This window comes from Anomalospiza imberbis, chromosome 1, assembly GCF_031753505.1.
Source record: "Anomalospiza imberbis isolate Cuckoo-Finch-1a 21T00152 chromosome 1, ASM3175350v1, whole genome shotgun sequence".
Lineage (NCBI taxonomy): Eukaryota > Metazoa > Chordata > Aves > Passeriformes > Viduidae > Anomalospiza > Anomalospiza imberbis.
The window spans coordinates 93,553,227-93,572,489 of NC_089681.1; the positions used below are offsets into that span (position 1 = coordinate 93,553,227).

Genomic DNA, 19,263 nt, shown 5'->3' on the forward strand with positions numbered 1-19,263 from the left:
AAACACACACGGTCACGGGGAAGCGCACAGGCACAGAGACACTTTTTCTTGAAACGACGTGGCCCTCTCGCCAGAACCCAACCGGTCACAGCTGATTTCTAAGAAGTGCCCATAAACCCCAGGCAGCGCGGCGTCCCCCGCCTACTCCCCCGGCACTGCACCGCCCTCACAGCCCTGCGTGACCGAACCCTGGATCCGCCGAAGGCCGGCTCTTCCTGCGGCGCCGCGCGTTATTCATGGCGCGGGGCGGGCCGGCGACCGCGGCACTATATAGGGCGTAAGGACGGCATAGGGGACAGCTGGGTGCGGAGTAGGGCAGCATGGGGAATAAAACGAAGGGAACTTCGCTTTTTCTTTCGCCCCATCTCTATTTTTCCCTACTCGGTACTATCTCTTTTTCTGAAATGTTTTTGGACTAAGTTTTCTTCTGACCGTCGGGGCTTGGCTTTTTTTTTTTTTTTTTTTTTTTTTTTAATTTAAGTTTTGCAAAGTTTTTTTTTTTTTCTTTTTTCTTTTTTTTTTTTTTTTTCTGAGTGTTGTGTGTGGCAAAAAAAGAGAAAAGTTACTGTCGAGCCAAGTAATTCAGGCGCTCTGCAGGGAGGAGGGGGGAAAAGAAAAGGAAAAAGTTGCTTTTGTTGCTAGCGAGCTTTTGCTGCCTTGATGTGACTACGGGCAAGCGACTGCAGAGAGGGCCGGCGTGCGAGTGCCAGCAGCACGGCTTCCCGCCTCCTCACGCCGGCAGGCTTGCGAGCGGCCGGCGGCGCCTAGCCCCGCGGCTCGGGCTTCGCCGCTCTGCTCCCTCCGCCCGCAGCAGCGTGTGAGCGTCCGCGGGACGCTGCCCGTCCTGGGCCCGCCCGGGCTGCGCGGGGGCGGCTCCCGGCGGCCCCCTCCGCCGGTTGCCATGGTGCCACGGCCCGGCGTGCTGTGGGCAGTGGCGGCGGCGGCGCTGGTGCTGCTGGTCCGGCGGGCGGCGGCGGCGCTGGCTGGGCCGGTGGTTCGCTGCGAGCCTTGCGACGCGCGGGCGCTGCAGCAGTGCAAGTCCCTACAGCCCGACTGCGCCGAACGGGTGCGGGAGCCGGGCTGCGGCTGCTGCCTCACCTGCGCCCTGCGCTCGGGGCAGCCCTGCGGCATCTACACGGAACGCTGCAGCGCGGGGCTCAGCTGCCAGCCGCGACAGGAAGAGGCGCGGCCGCTGCAGGCGCTGCTCGAGGGCCGCGGGCTCTGCACCAACGCTACGGCGGGCAGCAAGCTGCGGGCCTTCCTGCTGCCGGGATCGCATGCTGCAGGTAAGGGGCTGCGGCTGGGGTGGGAAGAGAAGGGGTGGCTTTCCTGCGCGCCGCTCTCCCTCTTAGCTACTTTCTTGTTGGGCTGTTTTTTTCTTTTGTTTGTGCGCTTTTGTTTTGTTTTGGTGTTGTTTTTTGTTTTGTGTGTGTCGCTTTCTTTTGTTTTAAGTTACAAAGGGAGCAGCACGAGCGGGGAGGCGTAGGCGAGCTCGCGGCAGAGCTCTGTCTCCGGAAACGGCCCTCGCTCGCTGCCTGCCTGATGCTGGCCCGTGGGCGGGGGGCTCTGCCGGTAGCCACGTAGCCAAGCTTGGATCGTTTTGAAGGAGGCGTGCTTTGGCCGAAGGAAAGGACAATTTGCCTCTTCAACCTTATTTATGTATATACTGGTTTTCTTTAACACCAATGCTGATAAGTAGGTCCTCGCAAAAGAGGCAGAGCTACTACTTTTTTTTTTTTTTTTTTTTTTTTTTTTAAGAGAAAAAAAAGAGGGGAGGAGGGTTTGTATGTGGCTTCTGCGGGTGCATGGGACTGGTAGGCTACAGAGCCTGGATGGAGAGAGAGAGGTTGTAATCTTCGCCGTTTGTCCCCGGTGTACCTGGAAACAGAGTGAGCCAAAAACTCGAGAGATTGGGGTCTAACTGCTGCAGTGCAGCGTGGGTAAGTCAGGAAAGTCTTAAGCACAGAGAGGAAAAGACAAAAAAGCAAAAGAAAAATTTAAATATCCCTTTGTCCTGGAAAAGTGGTTATTCAGAACAAAGCGTTTGCACAACAGTGTTTAAGAGCACGTTGTTTCTTTGTCTGTACTGCAAATAAATCCTTGGTCAAACGAAGATTTCCTGTACCTTTTCCATGTCTTGTAAGTGCGGTGTTCACAGAATGGGTTTTGTTTGAAAAGGAAGGGATGGTTGGAAAAAGTTCTGTTAGCATGCACATTTTGTAACGGGGAAACTTGGGATTCAGATCGAGAGAGCACAGTCCCTCTATGCACGCATTTAATTAAACTCTTTGCTAACCAACAGCAAGTATGTTAACATTTATTTAATAGAAAAGTGTGTCAAAAGGCTTTCCACTGTTTGCATTTTTAAAAAGCCAGAAGATTTTCTGCCAGGTTGTAGGGACTCTTTGGCTAGCCATTCCTTAGCTGAGAAAATGGCACCAATGCTCCAGTTAAACTGCCTGTTAAAATAATAGATGCCTTATTATAATTTATGTGCTGCTTCCAAGCTGTGATAATTTGAGTGAGAGTTTGGATGTATTAACTGAAATTTTTAATCTCCTTGGAACATCTAGTTCATCATATGAGCTTGGCTTATTCTGTTCATCATTGGAGTAACACTGGAAACAAGAAGCGTCTCCTTGGTACTTAGGAGTTGGTGGCATTTAATCTAGGGATAGTGCTTTCAACAGTGACTGTTAGAGAAGGAGAAAGGGAAAGACAGAGTTGTACTTAGCTGAAAATCTTTCCATTTTCAGCTGAATTCTTACTTCTGTGTTCTTGGCTGAGGGAGAACTGTGATTTTGAAATCAGTAGAAACTTTTGATTCCTTAAAAAGTGCATAGTAGGACCCTTACAGTTCACATTCAAGGAGTGAAGCTTGCATACCTGGTGTGCAAGCAGGAAGAAGTACCCAGAACCTATATGACACATAGTACCTACTTCCTCATGAGGATCACTCAAGTCCCAGCTCTCAAGCCAACACTCCCTGGTATACACCTCTCTGAGCAGGATCACATAATTTCCTTTACATGCAGCTAGGTCCTGCATCACATGCTATTCTGCTGGTCCATCCTAGTTCACAGAAATTGCTAGAAGTTGGTATGAGATAGAGTATATTACAGTAACACTATAACAAAAACTGTAGTAGGCCACTGACTCTCTAGTTGTTTTTTTTTTGGACACAAAAGTGTTAAATAGTAGTGTGCATTTGCAACCCTTTTAATATCTTAAAAATAAAAAGAGAATGAGTAACTTTCATGGCAGTTCTGTTTCTCTTATGAGGATGTAAAGCTAGCATGGCACCAAGTTTTGTGAAACTGAGTTAATAAAATATGCTTTACAATTTGAAATGTCAAATTGTAATGTGTCAATTATGACCATTTTAATCTGAAGTGTAAGAAGTACTGTTGAACTATGGTGGCCTCTCTGAACTGATCATACATGGTCATGGATGATCAATATGACCATTTTAATCTGAAGTGTCAATATGACCATTTTAATCTGAAGTGTAAGAAGTACTGTTGAACTATGGTGGCCTCTCTGAACTGATCATACATGGTCATGGATACTCAATGCATGTTAAATATTTTCTACTTATTTTTGGTAGAAGAGAAAAACTAATGAACTGATTAGGACTGACTGCAGAAAACCTAGATTCAGGTTTATAATATTTTAGTGGCTCATTTCTTGCAAATTTCATTGAGAATGTGGGGGGGAAATGCTACTGTTTCAGAACAGGACACTAAACCACCAAAAATATGTTCAAATACCACTGAGAGTCTGAGTTAAACCCACGAAAGCCAGCAAATTTGGACTTAGGACTTAAATTTCCTTAATCCATTTGCACTATGATTTGGATTTTCCTGGTCAATTATGTCCATTGCCAACTGTGGCTGCACTAAAACCACCAGTACCAAAATATTAACTCAGAACTCTCTTCCTATGTTCCTTCTCCCATTCCTGTGTATTGGCAGTGCCACTGTGCTCCCTGTGTAGAAATATTTAGCATCAACAAACTATGTGAACATGGACTTTTAGCACTGAATTTTTCAGGTTTATTTTTTTTTAGTGAGTCATCAAGTATAATTTTAGTATAATTTATAATTTTATTGGATGTTATCATTGTGCACTCCCAATAGGATTTCCTTAAAAAAAAAAAAAAAGGTGGTCAGCAGCTAAGACAGCAACTAGTGGGGTACAGCTATTACTTAGCTGTTAGGAATAACTTAACTGGAAAAATTCTCTGGAGGAAATGCAAATAGTTACAGTTGCCCTACAGGAGTCTCCTAACAGACAGAAATGCAACATAAAAAAATACCTTAGAAGGTACAGGAACGCTGAACTTATGGAGTATGTTAGAAAAATGTGTTTCTCCTGACTTTTTGTGGATGGTAGCTTAAAGAGAAAATATTTTTGAAGCTGAAGATAAAAACAGTGCTTGTCCTTGGAACCACTACAGAATAAATGGCGGTTTTTGTCCATTACCTTTAAAATGTGTTTTGTACACCAAGATTTTTTTAAATTTTAATAGCAGAGAAATGAAAGTGTGCTGTTCTTTTTCTTCCCTGTTCTGTGTGTTGAATAAAGTAAGGAAAAAAAAAGGCTAATTAGAACCAAGAAACTCGGCGGGCTAGAGTTGAGAGTATTAACGTTTAAAAAAAAACCAAAAAAACCAACCAACCAAACAAAAAAATTACGGCTCTGGGACAGGCAGAGCCACAATGCAGCCCATAAGTGCCCGAAGCCGGCCGCGTTTATCTGGAGTTGATGAAGTCAACAGCAGCGGAGGCGAGGGATCCCCGCCCCGGCGCCGCTGGGGTTGCGGCGGGCTTCGCTCCTGCGGTGCTGGCTTGCCCCCTTGCCGCCGGAGAGCGGCAGTGCAGCGGCAGTCAGGGTCCAGTGGCGGCCAGTGGCCGTGGCTGGTTTCCCGGTCTTGGGTACAGCCTGCACAGGCGGTGCAGCTGGGTACTTTGCAAGACCGCGCTGAGCACGGGAATGCTTCAGTTAGAAAACTCATTGCATGTCAACAAAGGTGCTGACACATGCGGAATGCTACATAGTTCATCTTTTCTGTATATTGCTATTTTGTAAAAAGGAAAATTAAACACATAGCCTAATCTAGTGGCTTGTTGATTGACGAGAGACCTCATTGTGCTCTACAGCTTCCTTACAAGAGGAAGCAGAAAGGGCAAGCACTAATCTCTTCTTGCTTGTGACCAGTGATAGGATCTGAGGAAATGGCATGATGCTGTGTCAGGAGAGGTAAAGGTTAGATATTAAGAACAGGTTCTTCACTCAGAGGGTGGGTGGGCTCTGCAGGGAAGTGGTCTCACCAGCAAGACTGACAGCATTCAAGAAACATTTGGACAATACTGTCAGGCACATGGTTTGATTCATGGTGCTGTCCTTTGCAGGGCCAGGAATTGGACTTGAGGAGCCTTGTGGGTCTCTTCCAACTCAGGATATTCTGTGATTCTATGTTTCTATGCCCTTGCAGACACAGCTGGCAGCCAAGTAACATTGTTTCTTCTGCATTTGTTCTTTTTGAAGGACATTTCAGTGATTCAGAAGAAGACAGGAGTGCCAGCAGCGTTGAAAATCAGGCCATTCTAAACTCTCACAGTGTGTCAGATTCCAAGTCACATCCACCACACATCAAAATAGATATCATCAAGAAAGTGCAAGCCAAAGATATACAACGCTATAAAGTCAAATATGATTCACAGAGTACAGATACATTGAATTTCTCTTCTGAATCCAAACAAGAGACTGAATATGTAAGTATTTTTTATAAATTGGAGGGCATTTGCCAGCCTGTGAATGTGTGTGTGTGTGTATACATATGCATATTGTGCATATGAAAAGATAAATAATTACACTAATTAGCTAAAGAGTGGTAATTGTTGCAGCCTTGTAGGACATTCTGGCATTTTAACTGGTAAATCTATTGACTCTGCAAATGCATACACAATCAGCAGGCCAAGAAGATTGTTCTCAGGAAACACGTAGGACTAATGTAATGATCAATACAAGCATGACTTCCACTAAAGTTTCTTAGAGGCCAGAAGTTCTTGTTCCTTCCTGTAATTTTCACATATTTGTGTGAGTGGACTTGGAGTGCCATCATTAAACTTGGTTGCAAACAGTATAATTGAATTGCAATAATGGAAAAAAGACGTTTCACGTTGAGTGTAGTGGCACTGTGTTCATACATTGCCTGGTGCAAATCAAGGGAGATAAATTTAGGCTGAGCTGAGGATTAGGGTCTTCACTAGTCAGTCACTGTATGTCATGCTGAGCATCACCTCCACTTGCAGTTGCTGTAGGTGCTACTGTCTAAATGCAAAGTCTCGTGGTCACATGAGCTGCCATTGCTTCCTACTGACTGTGCCCAGTGAATTTGCAGGGCAGTCGGAGTGTGGTTAATCTGAGGACAAGAATAATTCTCTTCCTGGACATCCAACCGATAACCTGTGCCTTAGGCCAGATAGCTTGAAAAATGCATCTGAGTATACTTTGGCATTTTAACAAAACATGCATGGTAAAAGCAGATGTGGCTTCTCATCTTCAAAAGAAGGTTTTGAAACTTGTATGAGGTGAAAAGCTCTGCCTGAAGAGAGTGTGGCTTCCAAGAATAGCTTCATTTTAAGTTTGTCGCTGATATCCAGCCATCTAGTTATATTACTTCAGTATCTGCCTTCCAGTGTGTCCTCCTCCCAAAAATGTGAAGTAAAAGTACCATCACTAAAAGAATGAAAGTTGGTTGCCTGAGGAAATAGATTCATAACTAGGATGAGTAGTGATAGTTGGGTCCATGAGCAAAGATATACCAGTTTACCAAGGCTGCTGGTGTCTTTAAGAACTTGAAATCAGTCCATCAGGGACAGTTGCCTTTGTCAGGAAATGCTCTTCTAGCTGTGTTTGCATGTTAGCTTTTGATACTGGTCTGGCTGACTTTGGAAGCTTGCTTCAAAATAAAAATTTTTTAAATCTGTTGATTTTTTTTGTAGGCCTAATTTGGGATCAAATCTCTGAATGTCTGTCACTTGCAGTCAGTGCATTTGAGCAGTAAGAGAAGCCATTTAAAGCCCATGCTTAGAACTTGTGAGACCAGTTCAGAAAGAAAATGTGGAGGCAACAAGGAAGGTTTTTACTGACGAAAAAACTCCATTTTAATCTCCAACAGTACTATGGAAATTGTATGCTTTCAGACACTCACATTAAAAGGTCTTTTACATGAAGAAGCTATTAATACTACCACTTGAAAGTATGAATGTCATTACTTCGCTAATTAAAAACAGCACCAAATGAGTTTTTGTGTCTATGTAGCAACTTAAATATTTTTAAACCATGAAACCATGCACAGAAATTTTTTCATGTCTGTGTTGAAGAAGTGGGCTGGTGGTGCAAGTCAGTGATAAACCCAGATAGGAGTGTAGCTAAGCACAGAGTTTGTAGGCTGTGACTCTTGAATCCTGATCCCACTGCTGACATGCTGACACTGACTGCCTTCTTGGCCTCTGGCAAAATGTGAAGCCCTCTGCTCTTGATTTTCTGACTTCAAAGTGGGGCTCATCATGCTTTACTCCCTACCCTGGAGGGCTGCCATGAGATAAAACTAGTTGGTGTTTGAGACATTCTTTTAGAAGTGCTTCTGGAAGCTCTTTTTGGCTCATTGTCCTAGAGCTAATCCTCACTACCTTGTCAGCCTTTTGCAGATGAAGAAAGAGAGGAAAAAAAGTTACATACTTAATTTAATGAGACTTCTGTGTGCAACTGGTCCTCTGAGTGACTGCATCTATTTGATTCAGTTTAAATTGGGAATTGTTGTCCAAGTTGGGGTATTTTATATATACATTTTGCCAAACCACTTATTTTCAATTTAATCAGTTTAATTTAAGATTTCAAATCCAGCAGAATCACATAAAATCAAATATCACTGGGGAAGGCCTATCCCGTAATGTATTTCCAGTGGCCTACTTTCTTCTTTTCCCATGTGGTGCAAGGCAAGCTTTTCCAAACTTAAGCTGTGTTTTATGTGACTGATTTACATACTGGTTAAGCCTTCCCAAAGGCTATTTGTGACTGCGATTTCAACTGGAAATGCCAATATGTGCCTCAACATAGCATAAGGCCTTCAATCTTTAAAAATCAATTTATCTTGAATAGAGCAGAAAGTCAGAAGTTTTGTTGGTGAATGATCTGCTTTTGATATATTCAGCCATATCTTTGTTTTAGTGGATTTGTGCTTTCTTTGTGCTTTCTTTGTGCTTTCTTTGTGCTTTCTTTGCGCTTTCTTTGCGCTTTCTTTGCGCTTTCTTTTGTCCTTTAAAGATTTATTAACTCTTGAGTGAAAGATGGAATTTGGGCGTGAAGTTTCATCTGTGTTTTCTAAAACATGCTTGTTAACAGGGTCCATGTCGTAGAGAAATGGAAGACACTTTAAACCACCTAAAGATAATGAATGTCTTGAGTCCCAGGGGCTTTCATATTCCAAATTGTGACAAGAAGGGATTTTACAAGAAAAAGCAAGTAAGTACAGAGTTTTTATCATTTTAATGAATGCATATCACCTTTTCTGCATCTTTGTTGAAGGATTTTGCCAGAAAGATGCATTATGTATAATTTTGCAGAGGAACTAGTTAATTTTCAGTTTTAGGACCTGATCCGATAGTGCTGAACCTTGTCAAGTGGGGATAATATTTTTATTTTTTGTTGATCATGACAACAGATTAATTTGAGAAATTGCATACCTAATCACACATGGGTTGACTGGTGTCCTAGATACTAATGCCCTTTGGTTTAAAAAAAGCAGTGCCTCTACAATAACCCACAGAGCTAATGTTGCAGTCACCATATGACTCCAATAGATCAATGCTTTGAATTGTAAATAGCTGCTTGAGAGTTCCTAGAAGACCTACACTGGATCATATTACATAAAGCAACTTGAGAAAGGTATGTATCTGTCCTTTATGTGCTGCACAGATTGCTTCCAAAATCCAAGTCATGCTATCGTGAAAATGATACTTCTAGTAGTTACTCTGCAGCAAGGATGGCTTGTCAGCCCTTTCTGGTTCTGGGGTTGTGACCTTTCTTGACAAATGCCAACCAAAACTGTGGGTATTTATGCTTTAGTTGTGTTGGACTGAGCTATGGCAGCATACTCCATTCAGTGCTGCTGCCATTGAAGCTCATTCAGAACTTGGGGAGATGCAAGATGTGTCAGGTTCTTTGTTTAGTGTGCACATCCCATCTAATTTCAGTGTTTAGTTAGTGGCCTGCCTCCAAATATATATTTCTTGGTATAATTCCAGAATTTCCTGAATTCAAAGGTTTCTTTAAGACTTTTCTCAAGGACAGATTTTGTTTGTGGACCATCATGTCTTTCCCTTCAGGTTTACACAAATCAGCCTCTCTATCTCTGGTAACCAAAGGAATGATTGACTCTGATGCTAACTAATGCAGTTCATTGGTTGGAAGTGAGAGGTCAACTTCTGACTAGGCAACCTTATTTTAGGAATGTTATTTCTCCATTTTTTGGCTTTCAGCTTTCTTAGAAACAGTCTTTCCCTTTCTAGTATTACGTGGAGCTCTGCAATGAGCTGTCAGTCTCAGGTGGGGCATTTATAACAGGGGTGAGATTTCCAGCCTTCCTTTTTGCCATCAGTCCAGCATTGACAGTGCTGTTTGACCTTTGGTACATGCTGCTGAGCTTTTCTATGCTTCCCAGCTTTTCCTGAGCAGGTGGTGGCAACTCCCAAGCAGGGGAAGTTTCTTTTTGTTGCCTGGAGCTTTGAGAAGTCTGCATCAACTGTGTTGTGTAAACTAGCAGAGGGCAATGCTCACATCTCAAGCTGCTTGTTTTCAGAAAATACATTGGGCTTCTATGCAGAGTGAAACTAGGACTGTGTTTTGTGCCTGTGTCATAAAAGTATTTTCTTAGCTGCTTTAGAACAGCAAATCATTTGACTGTATTCAAGGCACTCAAGTGTGCCGTAGCCCTTTTCCTTCTCTATGTATTATAGAAGACTGCAGAAGACTGTATTTACTTTTTTCAGTAGATCTTCCTTTCATCTTTCTTCAGACTCTAAGGTTTTTGCTGTGTCTGCAAAAATGTGGTGGTTTGCAAAAATGTGGTGGTTTGCAAGTAATCTCTGGCATTGTGTGTAGTAAATCAGATCCACAGTAAGCACGTATTAAAGTAGCTTACTTGAAAGGAGGACTGTACTTTAAAGTACAGTCATAGTTCTATCACCAAGGCAAAAAAAAGCAATACAAAAAAAAATAGGAAAGACAGATAAAAATCTTAGCTAGGATTTGTTCCTAGAAGCTGATTTATGGGAATAATGTGTTCGTACAAAGCAAATAGACACTTCTGTCCTCTGTGTATTGTCTGTGCTGCCTGGAAACTTAAAATTTCTTTAGGAAATATTCCTGCACTATATGCCATAGCCCATCCAGTCAGCATACATAGAGAATGAAGGGACACTTTCATGCCTAGCCAGCCTTGTCAAGCACTGTGCCAATTTACACAGGTCCAGTAGTTTCAGTGGTACTTTGAGATGACTCAGGGTCTTACAGGAGATGCCCACAAAGTGAGTTCATGTGACTAACATTCTACATGAAATTCACTTGCGTTGCTGATTCTGTAAATGAACCTTGATCAATCCTGGGAGCAAGCCCTCAGAGATGGGACTTACAGAGGCAGCCTGCTTCTCTCACCAACAAAATACAAACCAAAACTAATAGTTGCCCTCATGAAATTAACTCCTAGGAAAAAAAAAATCAGTTTGCAAAGTGTGTGAGTCCTGTCCAGATCAAATTAACTGGTCCGCAAGGAATTGTGACAATTGTGTTTGGGGTTTTTTTTTTGAAGCATCACCGTGTAGGTCTGATATTTTAGATACTGTGAGCAGGTGTCTAATCTTATTAACAGAATGCTATGCTGTTTTATTAATTCCCTTCATGCAATTATTAGCTATGTTCAATCTGTAATTGAATTATATTCTATTGTCACAAAATTCAGAATAGTAGGGTAAGGAGTAGACAGTAAATCCATTAAAAAATAACTGTAAGCTAGGCATTTTGAATTCTAGAAACAGTCGCCAAAACCACTGTCTAGGATGAGAATTTAGTAGGTTTGGGATTGCAGGAATCTGATAAATTATGATCATGCTGGCACCATTAAAACTCATTCAGGAGGCACTCATATTCTGCCTTCCAGGTCATCTGGTCTTCCAGCCAAGTTGAAAGGACTTATTTTTCATGACATTTGTAGAAATTGACTTTTCAGGAACAACCATGAAGAATAATTTGCATCTGTGAAACACTTTTAATAACATAAATTTGTGTCAGGGTATAATATGAAAAATATTTCATACCTTTTTTTTTTATATATAAATTTTAAAATCAGACCTGTTAAAATTTATAATTCTTTTTCTTAATCACACGTGTAAGGTTGTAGTATTCAATTGTGCTGTATAGGTATATTTATGCATAATGAGTTGATACAGGCACATTCCTACCCCAAGCAGGTGAAAAAAGGTTTTGATTAAATTAGAATTATTATATGTGGCAATTACTAGAATTGCCCCATGTTTGTTTACTGGAGCCAGATACTCACCTAAATGTGAGCTGGCATTATTTCACTGAAAACAGGGCTGTGCTTGCCAGGAGCCAAAACAGCCTGAGGTATATGTCAATGTTGTCTGCAGTCTGTTCCTGAAGACCATGGTTGTAGCTGCATGAAGCCCTCTGGACTGACCAGGAATTCAGTGGGATACCATATGCTTTACTGTGCCCCATAAATGCCTCTGTGGTATTTCTTTGTGGAAAAGAAAGGCGCAGGTGGCATGGAAGATGGCAGCTGGTGTTTCTATCAGAAGTAATTAGTCTCTACTGCTTGGGCAGTTTTCCAACTTTTTAAACTTATGAAGTCATACAGAATAGCTAGGCAGAGCCTAGAAATGTATGTGGATTACAAAATCCGTAAGAGCAAATATTTAGATATGTATGTTTTTTCATATGACCTGTTTACCATTTCTGTACAGTGTTGGCTGTTTCAGGATAAAAGCATCACTTTTTAATCAGAAGTGCTTTACTATTGGCAGCATAGCTGAGTGGGTAGGAAAAAAACACTTGGGAGAGGTAAGTTGTTTTCTCATAGAGGGTTATTTCAGCTGTATAATAATCTAAGGATTTTGCTTTTCAAATGCATTGTCTAGAGGAAGTAAAAAAAATATTAGCAGGGAAGGTGTTTCTGCAGATTAACTTCATGTAGTAATTACTTCCGAAATTGATTGTGCAACTGTTAAAAGCAATCAAAGCATCCAACAACATGAGAACTTTATTTGATCATTTGTTTTGAGAGTGATGCAATCCTACGAATCAGTGAGAGTTGTGTAATATACTTCATATAGTACTTCTAAAAGGGGAGGCTATGTTACTGTTATTAGCAGAAATGTAGTTTCATTGCCAGAGTACCAGCCTGGCAGCCAGAAGCCCTATGCTCTTTGGGCTTCATCTGTGCCTACTTTGTTGGGAAAACAACTCTAGATATGCTGGCTCTGTTTCCTTTTTGTAAAATTAAATTATGCAAATGCTGTTATTAATTCCTCTGTTTTGAGCATGAAGAATTTAAGTCATTAAATGTTAATAATACTTAAGTTACAATCCAGTCTATTCACCACCAAAATTGAAGAAAAATTTCCATTGACATCAGTGGACATTGAGCAGTCATCCATGGAAATCCTGGAGAATACATGTAAATTCTAGTCAGGCTTTTGAGACAATAAATATAAATTTTAGGACTTATGTTTAAAGATGTAGTATTAGATAAGAACTGAAGTGCAGGTAACCATTTAGTTCAGTGAATTATTAATGTAGCTGTTCTCTCAGTAGGTTTGAACTTCTTTACCCTCTTCTAAAACTAAGCTGATATATATGTTAAGCTGGACCTTGTCATCCTGCTGCTGTCCATTTTCGAAAGGGCTAATGCAGAAAGACTGCAGATTTGTAGAAAATAAGACATTGCATTATTTCTGCATTGGGCTTTTTACTCAATAATATATCAGAAGGGTGGATTATTTTGCAGTAATGCTGAATAACATTACTTAATTTACAGTAAAATAAAATAAACAAGATAGTGACTTGTTTGAAAAATTTGTACCTAATGTGTGAGATGCTTCCATCTCTCTTTTGCAAGGTTTTAGTGAAGACTGTCTACCCTACTCCATGCTGCCACAAATTAGTTGGCTCATGGGCCAGTGTGCTGGTGCAGGCTGTCCCAAAGTGTTGTGTATTCCAGAACTCTCCAATTCTGTCCAAGATAGCACTCTCACCTGAGATACTAAACTAGACATGGAAAGGGTCAGTCACTATGAGCAGCATGTGAAACCCAACACTTGCTTCGTGTTTTCTTGTGTACCTGCACATGGAAAAGGCACTTATGTGAGCCACTGCCATAGCCTTCTAAGATATTGGGCCATGCCTATGAGCCTCTGGAGAGCAAGAAGTAGAGGGATAGTGGTGAAGTTTACCAGATTGTACCAGCCTGAACTTCTGAAAACTTTAATTACTCTGAATGTGATCTCTGTTTGAAAAATAGACTTGACAGTGTTGAGGGACATAAGTAGCACCAGTCCAGCCAATCTTCCTTCATATTGGCAATGCAACAGACAAAACCACAGGAAATTGGGTGTGTTTGTGTCACTGCCTCTTTTGTGAGTACGTTCTGAGTAAACAGCCACCTTTGTTTGCATTTGAAGCAAATTCTGTATCGCCAGATCTCAAAACATGAGCTGACAGGGAGGCTGTGTCTTGACAGTAAGGCTGACCATTGCAAACCTAGTGAGATTCTCGATATATCTTATGAATGGGTAAAACCCTTGCAAGGACTTAGAGGTTCATGGTAATGTAACTGTGTCCAGGGTCACATACTGAATGCAGCCTGCAGCATGTTCTCTCCTTTAGTCTAGTTTTTTGCCATTCTTAGTTCCTTGGGAGGATCATTACTTACTTAGTGTGTAGTAGACTTTATAATGCATATTTACTGCATTGCTGCTTCTAAAGAGGTTCAGTGTTATTGCCTGTGATAGTTTCAGGTTGGTCAGCATGGCTGGCAAATTCCAATAGTTAACTTAAAGCTAACATGTTATAGACTAGTAGATACACAATTTTTTTTAATAGGAAAATACACATGTAAAGTTCTAGTCCACCTAGCAGGTTTTGCAATATCTACACTATTAGAAGGATTATGTATCTGTTAATGTGTCAGCTACACTTTTGAATTTCTTTCAGTAAACAGATGCAAACCAAGTGTGCTTCTTGCTGCAATGGTTGTCTTTGCCAGACCTGTGCTTTAGTGTAGAACATGTCTGCTAATTTTTTTTTCTAAAGATGGGTCCCAGTCACTAGCCCATACTGTTGCATGGTATTCAGAGGAGGCAGCTGTGCTGCCAGATATGATAGGGAGTAATTTTCTGGTAGTTCTTTATTTTCTGGTAGTTCTCAGTATTCTCAGTTCTTTATTATAAAGTAGTTAGACCCAGAGGGATTGATGGGAAGAGAAGGTAGGTTTTTATTGAAATACTTTGTAGTGGTTACAAATATTCTGTTTGATTCTGTCATATATGGTCAGGATATTGAAGTGCAGGTATCAAAGGAGCAGAAATCCCTGTTGTCTAATACTACAAGTGGAGAAAACAAAATTCATGCTAACTGGGTCTTTCATTATGTTTCAGTGTCGCCCATCTAAAGGCCAAAAAAGAGGTTATTGCTGGTGTGTGGATAAATATGGACAGCCACTTCCTGGGTATGATGGGAAGGGAAAAGGAGATGTCCACTGCTATAACTTGGAAAGCAAATGAAGGCTGGGCGCCAGCTCTTCTGGCATCTGTGCATGGCCACTGGACCTCACAGAGACCTTGGAGGAGCTGGGCAAACACTGTGGGACTGCATTGTGTGTGGAGTAACAAGCTCTGCCTCCTGCAGCAGATGGGGAGTTGCAGCCGCTGTGGATGCTGCTGCAGTTGCACCCTGCCACCGACACCCATCGAGCTTCCTATGGGATGTATAGGGAGCTCTGAATTCCCATGTAAACCTGCACTATTGATACCCAGAGAGAGAAAAACAAAAGACACTTCAGAATGGAATCAGGGAGTCTCCACTGACTTTTTAAAGAATGGCCTGTGACCAATTTGATCCCAAAAGATACTGGGTTTTTTATTTTAAAGAATTTATAGATGTTAAGCTTGTAAAAGTGTTAAAAAGACAAACAAAACCAAAAAACACACAAGGATTTAAAGGTAAAGCTTTTTTACAGGTCTGATGGGAAACTTGTCTTCACAGGTAAAAAGTTTAATAAAAATCTCAAAGAACTTTTTAAAGAAATGTATTCCTAAGATAAATACATGGCTATTTTTTCTGTAAAATATATTATTAATATTCTGTTAGTCTGTATTTAATATAATTGTTTTTTAATAAACTTTATTTAAATGTGACATGTGAATCCCAAATATTACACAGTAATTCTAGTGTATACATGTGTATGCAAAGAGAAAGTAAGGCTATGGAATGATTTACAAATATGTTTAAGTCTATGCATACACACTGACCTGTTCCAGGTAAGAGAAAAGAATTTTTGGAGCAAAGGAAGTGTTTCCAGAAGGGATTGAGTTTTATTATTTGATATAACTACAAATGCCAAGATAATATTTTCTTTAAATTATTTTATTGATAATTCTAATGTGCCCATCACTGAATTATGCCACTGGAAAGGATAACAATCGCACTGAAGCTCTTGGTAAAGCTTTAATCTGTCTGTATGTTGCTTGCTTCAGTTTGTGCAACAGGGCTTACATTTCCTCCATTTACTGCTCACACTAATATGGAATATTCATGGACAAAAAATTGCCATTACAGTACTACTCTTTGTATTTGCTTATTTATTTTGAAAAGGTGTATCTATTCTGTGTTGTCTTGGTACATTCTACCAAAGCACTTACTCTGTATGAGGAACTCCTGTTGAAAACAATGTCAACAAGATGGGGGGATTGTGGACCCTGGGTGTTGAGACCCATGTGTTTCATTTATGCGACACACAATTGTTGCTTGCTTTGACTATGGTAGAAATCACTTGCCTGAATCTAAGCAGAGAAAAAGAACCATTGGGTTTAAATAGTTAAATTCACTGTCTACCATGGGGTTATATGTCTTTTTAATTGGAAGAGAAGTGATTTGGTTTTGTTGTGGTATGTGATACTTTCACATAAGGAAGGCTTTGGCAACATTTTTTGAGGCTGATTGTTTAATATACTTTGTGAAAAATTCTGTATGACAATGAAATCTGGATAAGGAAAGGTGGCCTGTGAAATGTATCATCTCTGAAAAATAATGCCATACTTTGTGTATGTATTTATTTATATGTTTTATATAAATATTTTATATATTTATATAAATATATATTCTTATATGTCTCATTATAAATGTTTGATGTCACTGTAGAAAAAAGAAGCCATCAACACTGTAATTTCTTGTTGGGTTGGGAACTCCATGAAGACTATGTACATTGGGTTTTCACCTGCTGGTGCTAGGCATTGTGTTGATGGAGGAGAGGCTGTGGTGCTGAGGAGCCCATTCCTCTCCCACTGCATGAATTACAACCATCCTTGTTCCTGCCAGCAAAGGCAAATGTCTAAAAACTTTGACGTGGAAGGATTTGGACATGCAGCTTGCCAGGATTTCAGCAGCGCATCACCATAACTCAGATGTTTAAAGCCTTACCCTGAAATGTATTAGCTGAACAGCACTATGAGTGTTCTCCACATCTTTCCAATTTGTGTCTAATGAAATAAGTTCATATCATCATTAAAACTGAAATTTTATAATCTCATGGTAAGGAAAAAATTGTGCAGGAAATGATGTTTACTCCAGGCTAATACAAGTTTCCTGACATATTTTTACAGAAAGCTTTGTGAGGTGAAGATTTATTGCAATATTTTTATTGCTAAAGCAGATCTAATGCCTGCAAAGATTTGTTGGCAAAATAATAAATGCTAGGCTTTTATTTTTTTTAAGAGTTTTAAACCAGTTCTTTTCAAATAATGTCACAGAGAGAGAAGAAAGTTGTATATACACCCATATTTGGACATATAATCATAGATAAGAAAATAAGAGTTTGATTCATTGAAGTAAGTTATTATTTTGCCTCTATTTTTAAAAATAACTATATGGTGAGCCTTCTGAAAACAGAAATCAGTTTCTTGTCAAAAGTGATAGATGTTTTGCAAGGCACATTTTGCAAGTATGTAAGGTGTTTTAACAGCCTGCGAGAGGCTTGATGATTCGGGTATTTTGTCAAGTATTTTAGTTTTTTATGTTTTATCCTACAATTAAAAACACATAAATAGAGAAGAAGCTGGCTAGTAGAGGTCATTAAGTCATATATTATGAAAAAACCCCAAACAAGCTACATCTCAAGGAGCTAAACCTGATTTAAGCATGCAATTTGTGACATGAATATACAAAAAAATGGCATTCAGCTCCTTTATTAGTACTAACAGTCTTTAGTTATGTAACAAAAGAAATATACAGCCATAAGGGGAAAGAAAAAAGATGTGTGTAAATCAGTTTTATTTTGCTTCCAACAGATGTCTTTAAAAGAAATTTTTTTTTTAAATAGCCCCAAAATAAAGTCTCACCTGTCACTTAAAGCTGCATCCTTTTCAGAAGTTGCCTTTTAAATATTTTTTAAAAGCTCAGTTGTTGCACTAGTACTGGATACTTGCCATTGTCAATCTGATGTCCCTGTCAGCTGACACTGGTATGAAATGCAAAATAATATTATTATATTTCTCCAAATGATAACTTTTTTAAAATGAAAGAATCAGTGGTGGCTTTTTACTTTTTTCTTTTTTTTTTTTTTTAGCATACCTATTTCTGTGAAGACAAAGGTCCAATTCAATAGACAAGAGTACTTGTCATTCAAAGATTTTTCTCATGGCTAAGGGCTGCAATTCAAACAAATATATGTATTTGTGCTCCACACCCAAGCAGCAGAATGTGGGCAGCACAAAGTAAATGTATGGGTCAGTATCAGTTCAGAGGAAGATAAGTTACCTCCAGGTACAGGTTAGAAATTATTCCTGCTAAGCCCTGCAGTGAGTGGAGAACTTTGGATTTGGTGACAGAAATTAAACCAATGCATCAGAAAAATCCCTTATGTCTTGGTGCCTTCACTGTCTTCAGCTTCAGTATTTTATTAAGTGAACATCAGTTTTCTTCCAGTTTTTAACAAGGTCTTTCAAGAAACTAAGGTGGTCTGAGATAATATTAAGTCTCAGAAAAAAAATTTATAACATTAGTTGCACCTCAAATATTTGCATGGCAAGGCATTATAAAATATAAAAATATGTATTGCAAAACTTGCTGATTTCTTCTTGAGCATGTTTTGTCTCTAGATAGTACATGGGTACCATATGTAGCCCAGATTAATGTTGTAAGTATTTATTTTAGCAAATGTGATAAATAGTTGCATAAATCCCTATAATTGACCAGAATACAAAGCTGCCTGCAGAGGGCTCTATTATCTCACAAACTCTCAGAAAGTTCCCTTTTTTAATAGATCTACTGTGCTATAGTTTTTGTAGCCCAGAATATTCTTTTCCACCTCTTTGATATGCCTGCCTTTCAGGGCATAACATTAGCTATTTGTGCATGAGGGAAGGAGGCTTCAATGAATACCAAAACCACGGAACTGATTAATTTTTCGTACAATTAATTTTTGACTAAATTCCATAGAAATACTACACAGCATAATTCCTTATTGAACTGAGCCCTAAATTTAAGTAGTGGTTTTTCAAATTATTTGGGACATCATCTTTGTATATCTATCGTCACTCTAAAACTGTGTAAGCAAGGATGGCTCCATAGAGATTTCACATATTAGCAATAGGAATTTTATTTAAAGCATGAAAAGTACTGAGCAATTTTCTTTGATATGAAAGCATGTTAGTATACAAAATGAAATGTTTATATATATAGCTGTTTTGTCTATGGTCCTGCTGTGCCTTTAGAAATCCTTCAATTCTATTAATTTCTACCAGAAGAATATGCTTGCTTCCTCATTACAAAGGATTCCTTTTTTTTCCCCAACTCCCAGTATTTTGGTTTTTTTTCTGAGAGATCCAAAAATAAGATCCAAAAAGTATTACCAGAATATTTCAAGGACAAGATTTCTGTGATCAGTATCAGTAATGGCTTAAT

General features: G+C 39.8%; 1 protein-coding gene across 1 annotated transcript; it reads left to right on the forward strand.

Annotated features, from left to right (window-relative positions):
* Positions 1–283: 283 nt before the first annotated feature.
* IGFBP3 (insulin like growth factor binding protein 3) lies at positions 284–17,426 on the forward strand. Its single transcript, XM_068200245.1, has 4 exons — positions 284–1,286; positions 5,551–5,777; positions 8,413–8,532; positions 14,742–17,426. The coding sequence occupies exons 1-4, from the start codon at positions 902–904 to the stop codon at positions 14,865–14,867; spliced, it is 858 nt and encodes a 285-aa protein (XP_068056346.1). The 5' UTR covers positions 284–901; the 3' UTR covers positions 14,868–17,426.
* The last annotated feature ends 1,837 nt before the right edge of the window (positions 17,427–19,263 follow it).

Coding starts and splice junctions, on each gene's coding strand:
- IGFBP3 (XM_068200245.1), top strand. CDS start 902: ATGGTGCCACGGCCCGGCGTGCTGTGGGCAGTGGCGGCGGCGGCGCTG. Junction 5,778..8,412: donor CCAAACAAGAGACTGAATAT/GTAAGTATTTTT, acceptor GCTTGTTAACAG/GGTCCATGTCGTAGAGAAAT. Junction 8,533..14,741: donor GATTTTACAAGAAAAAGCAA/GTAAGTACAGAG, acceptor ATTATGTTTCAG/TGTCGCCCATCTAAAGGCCA.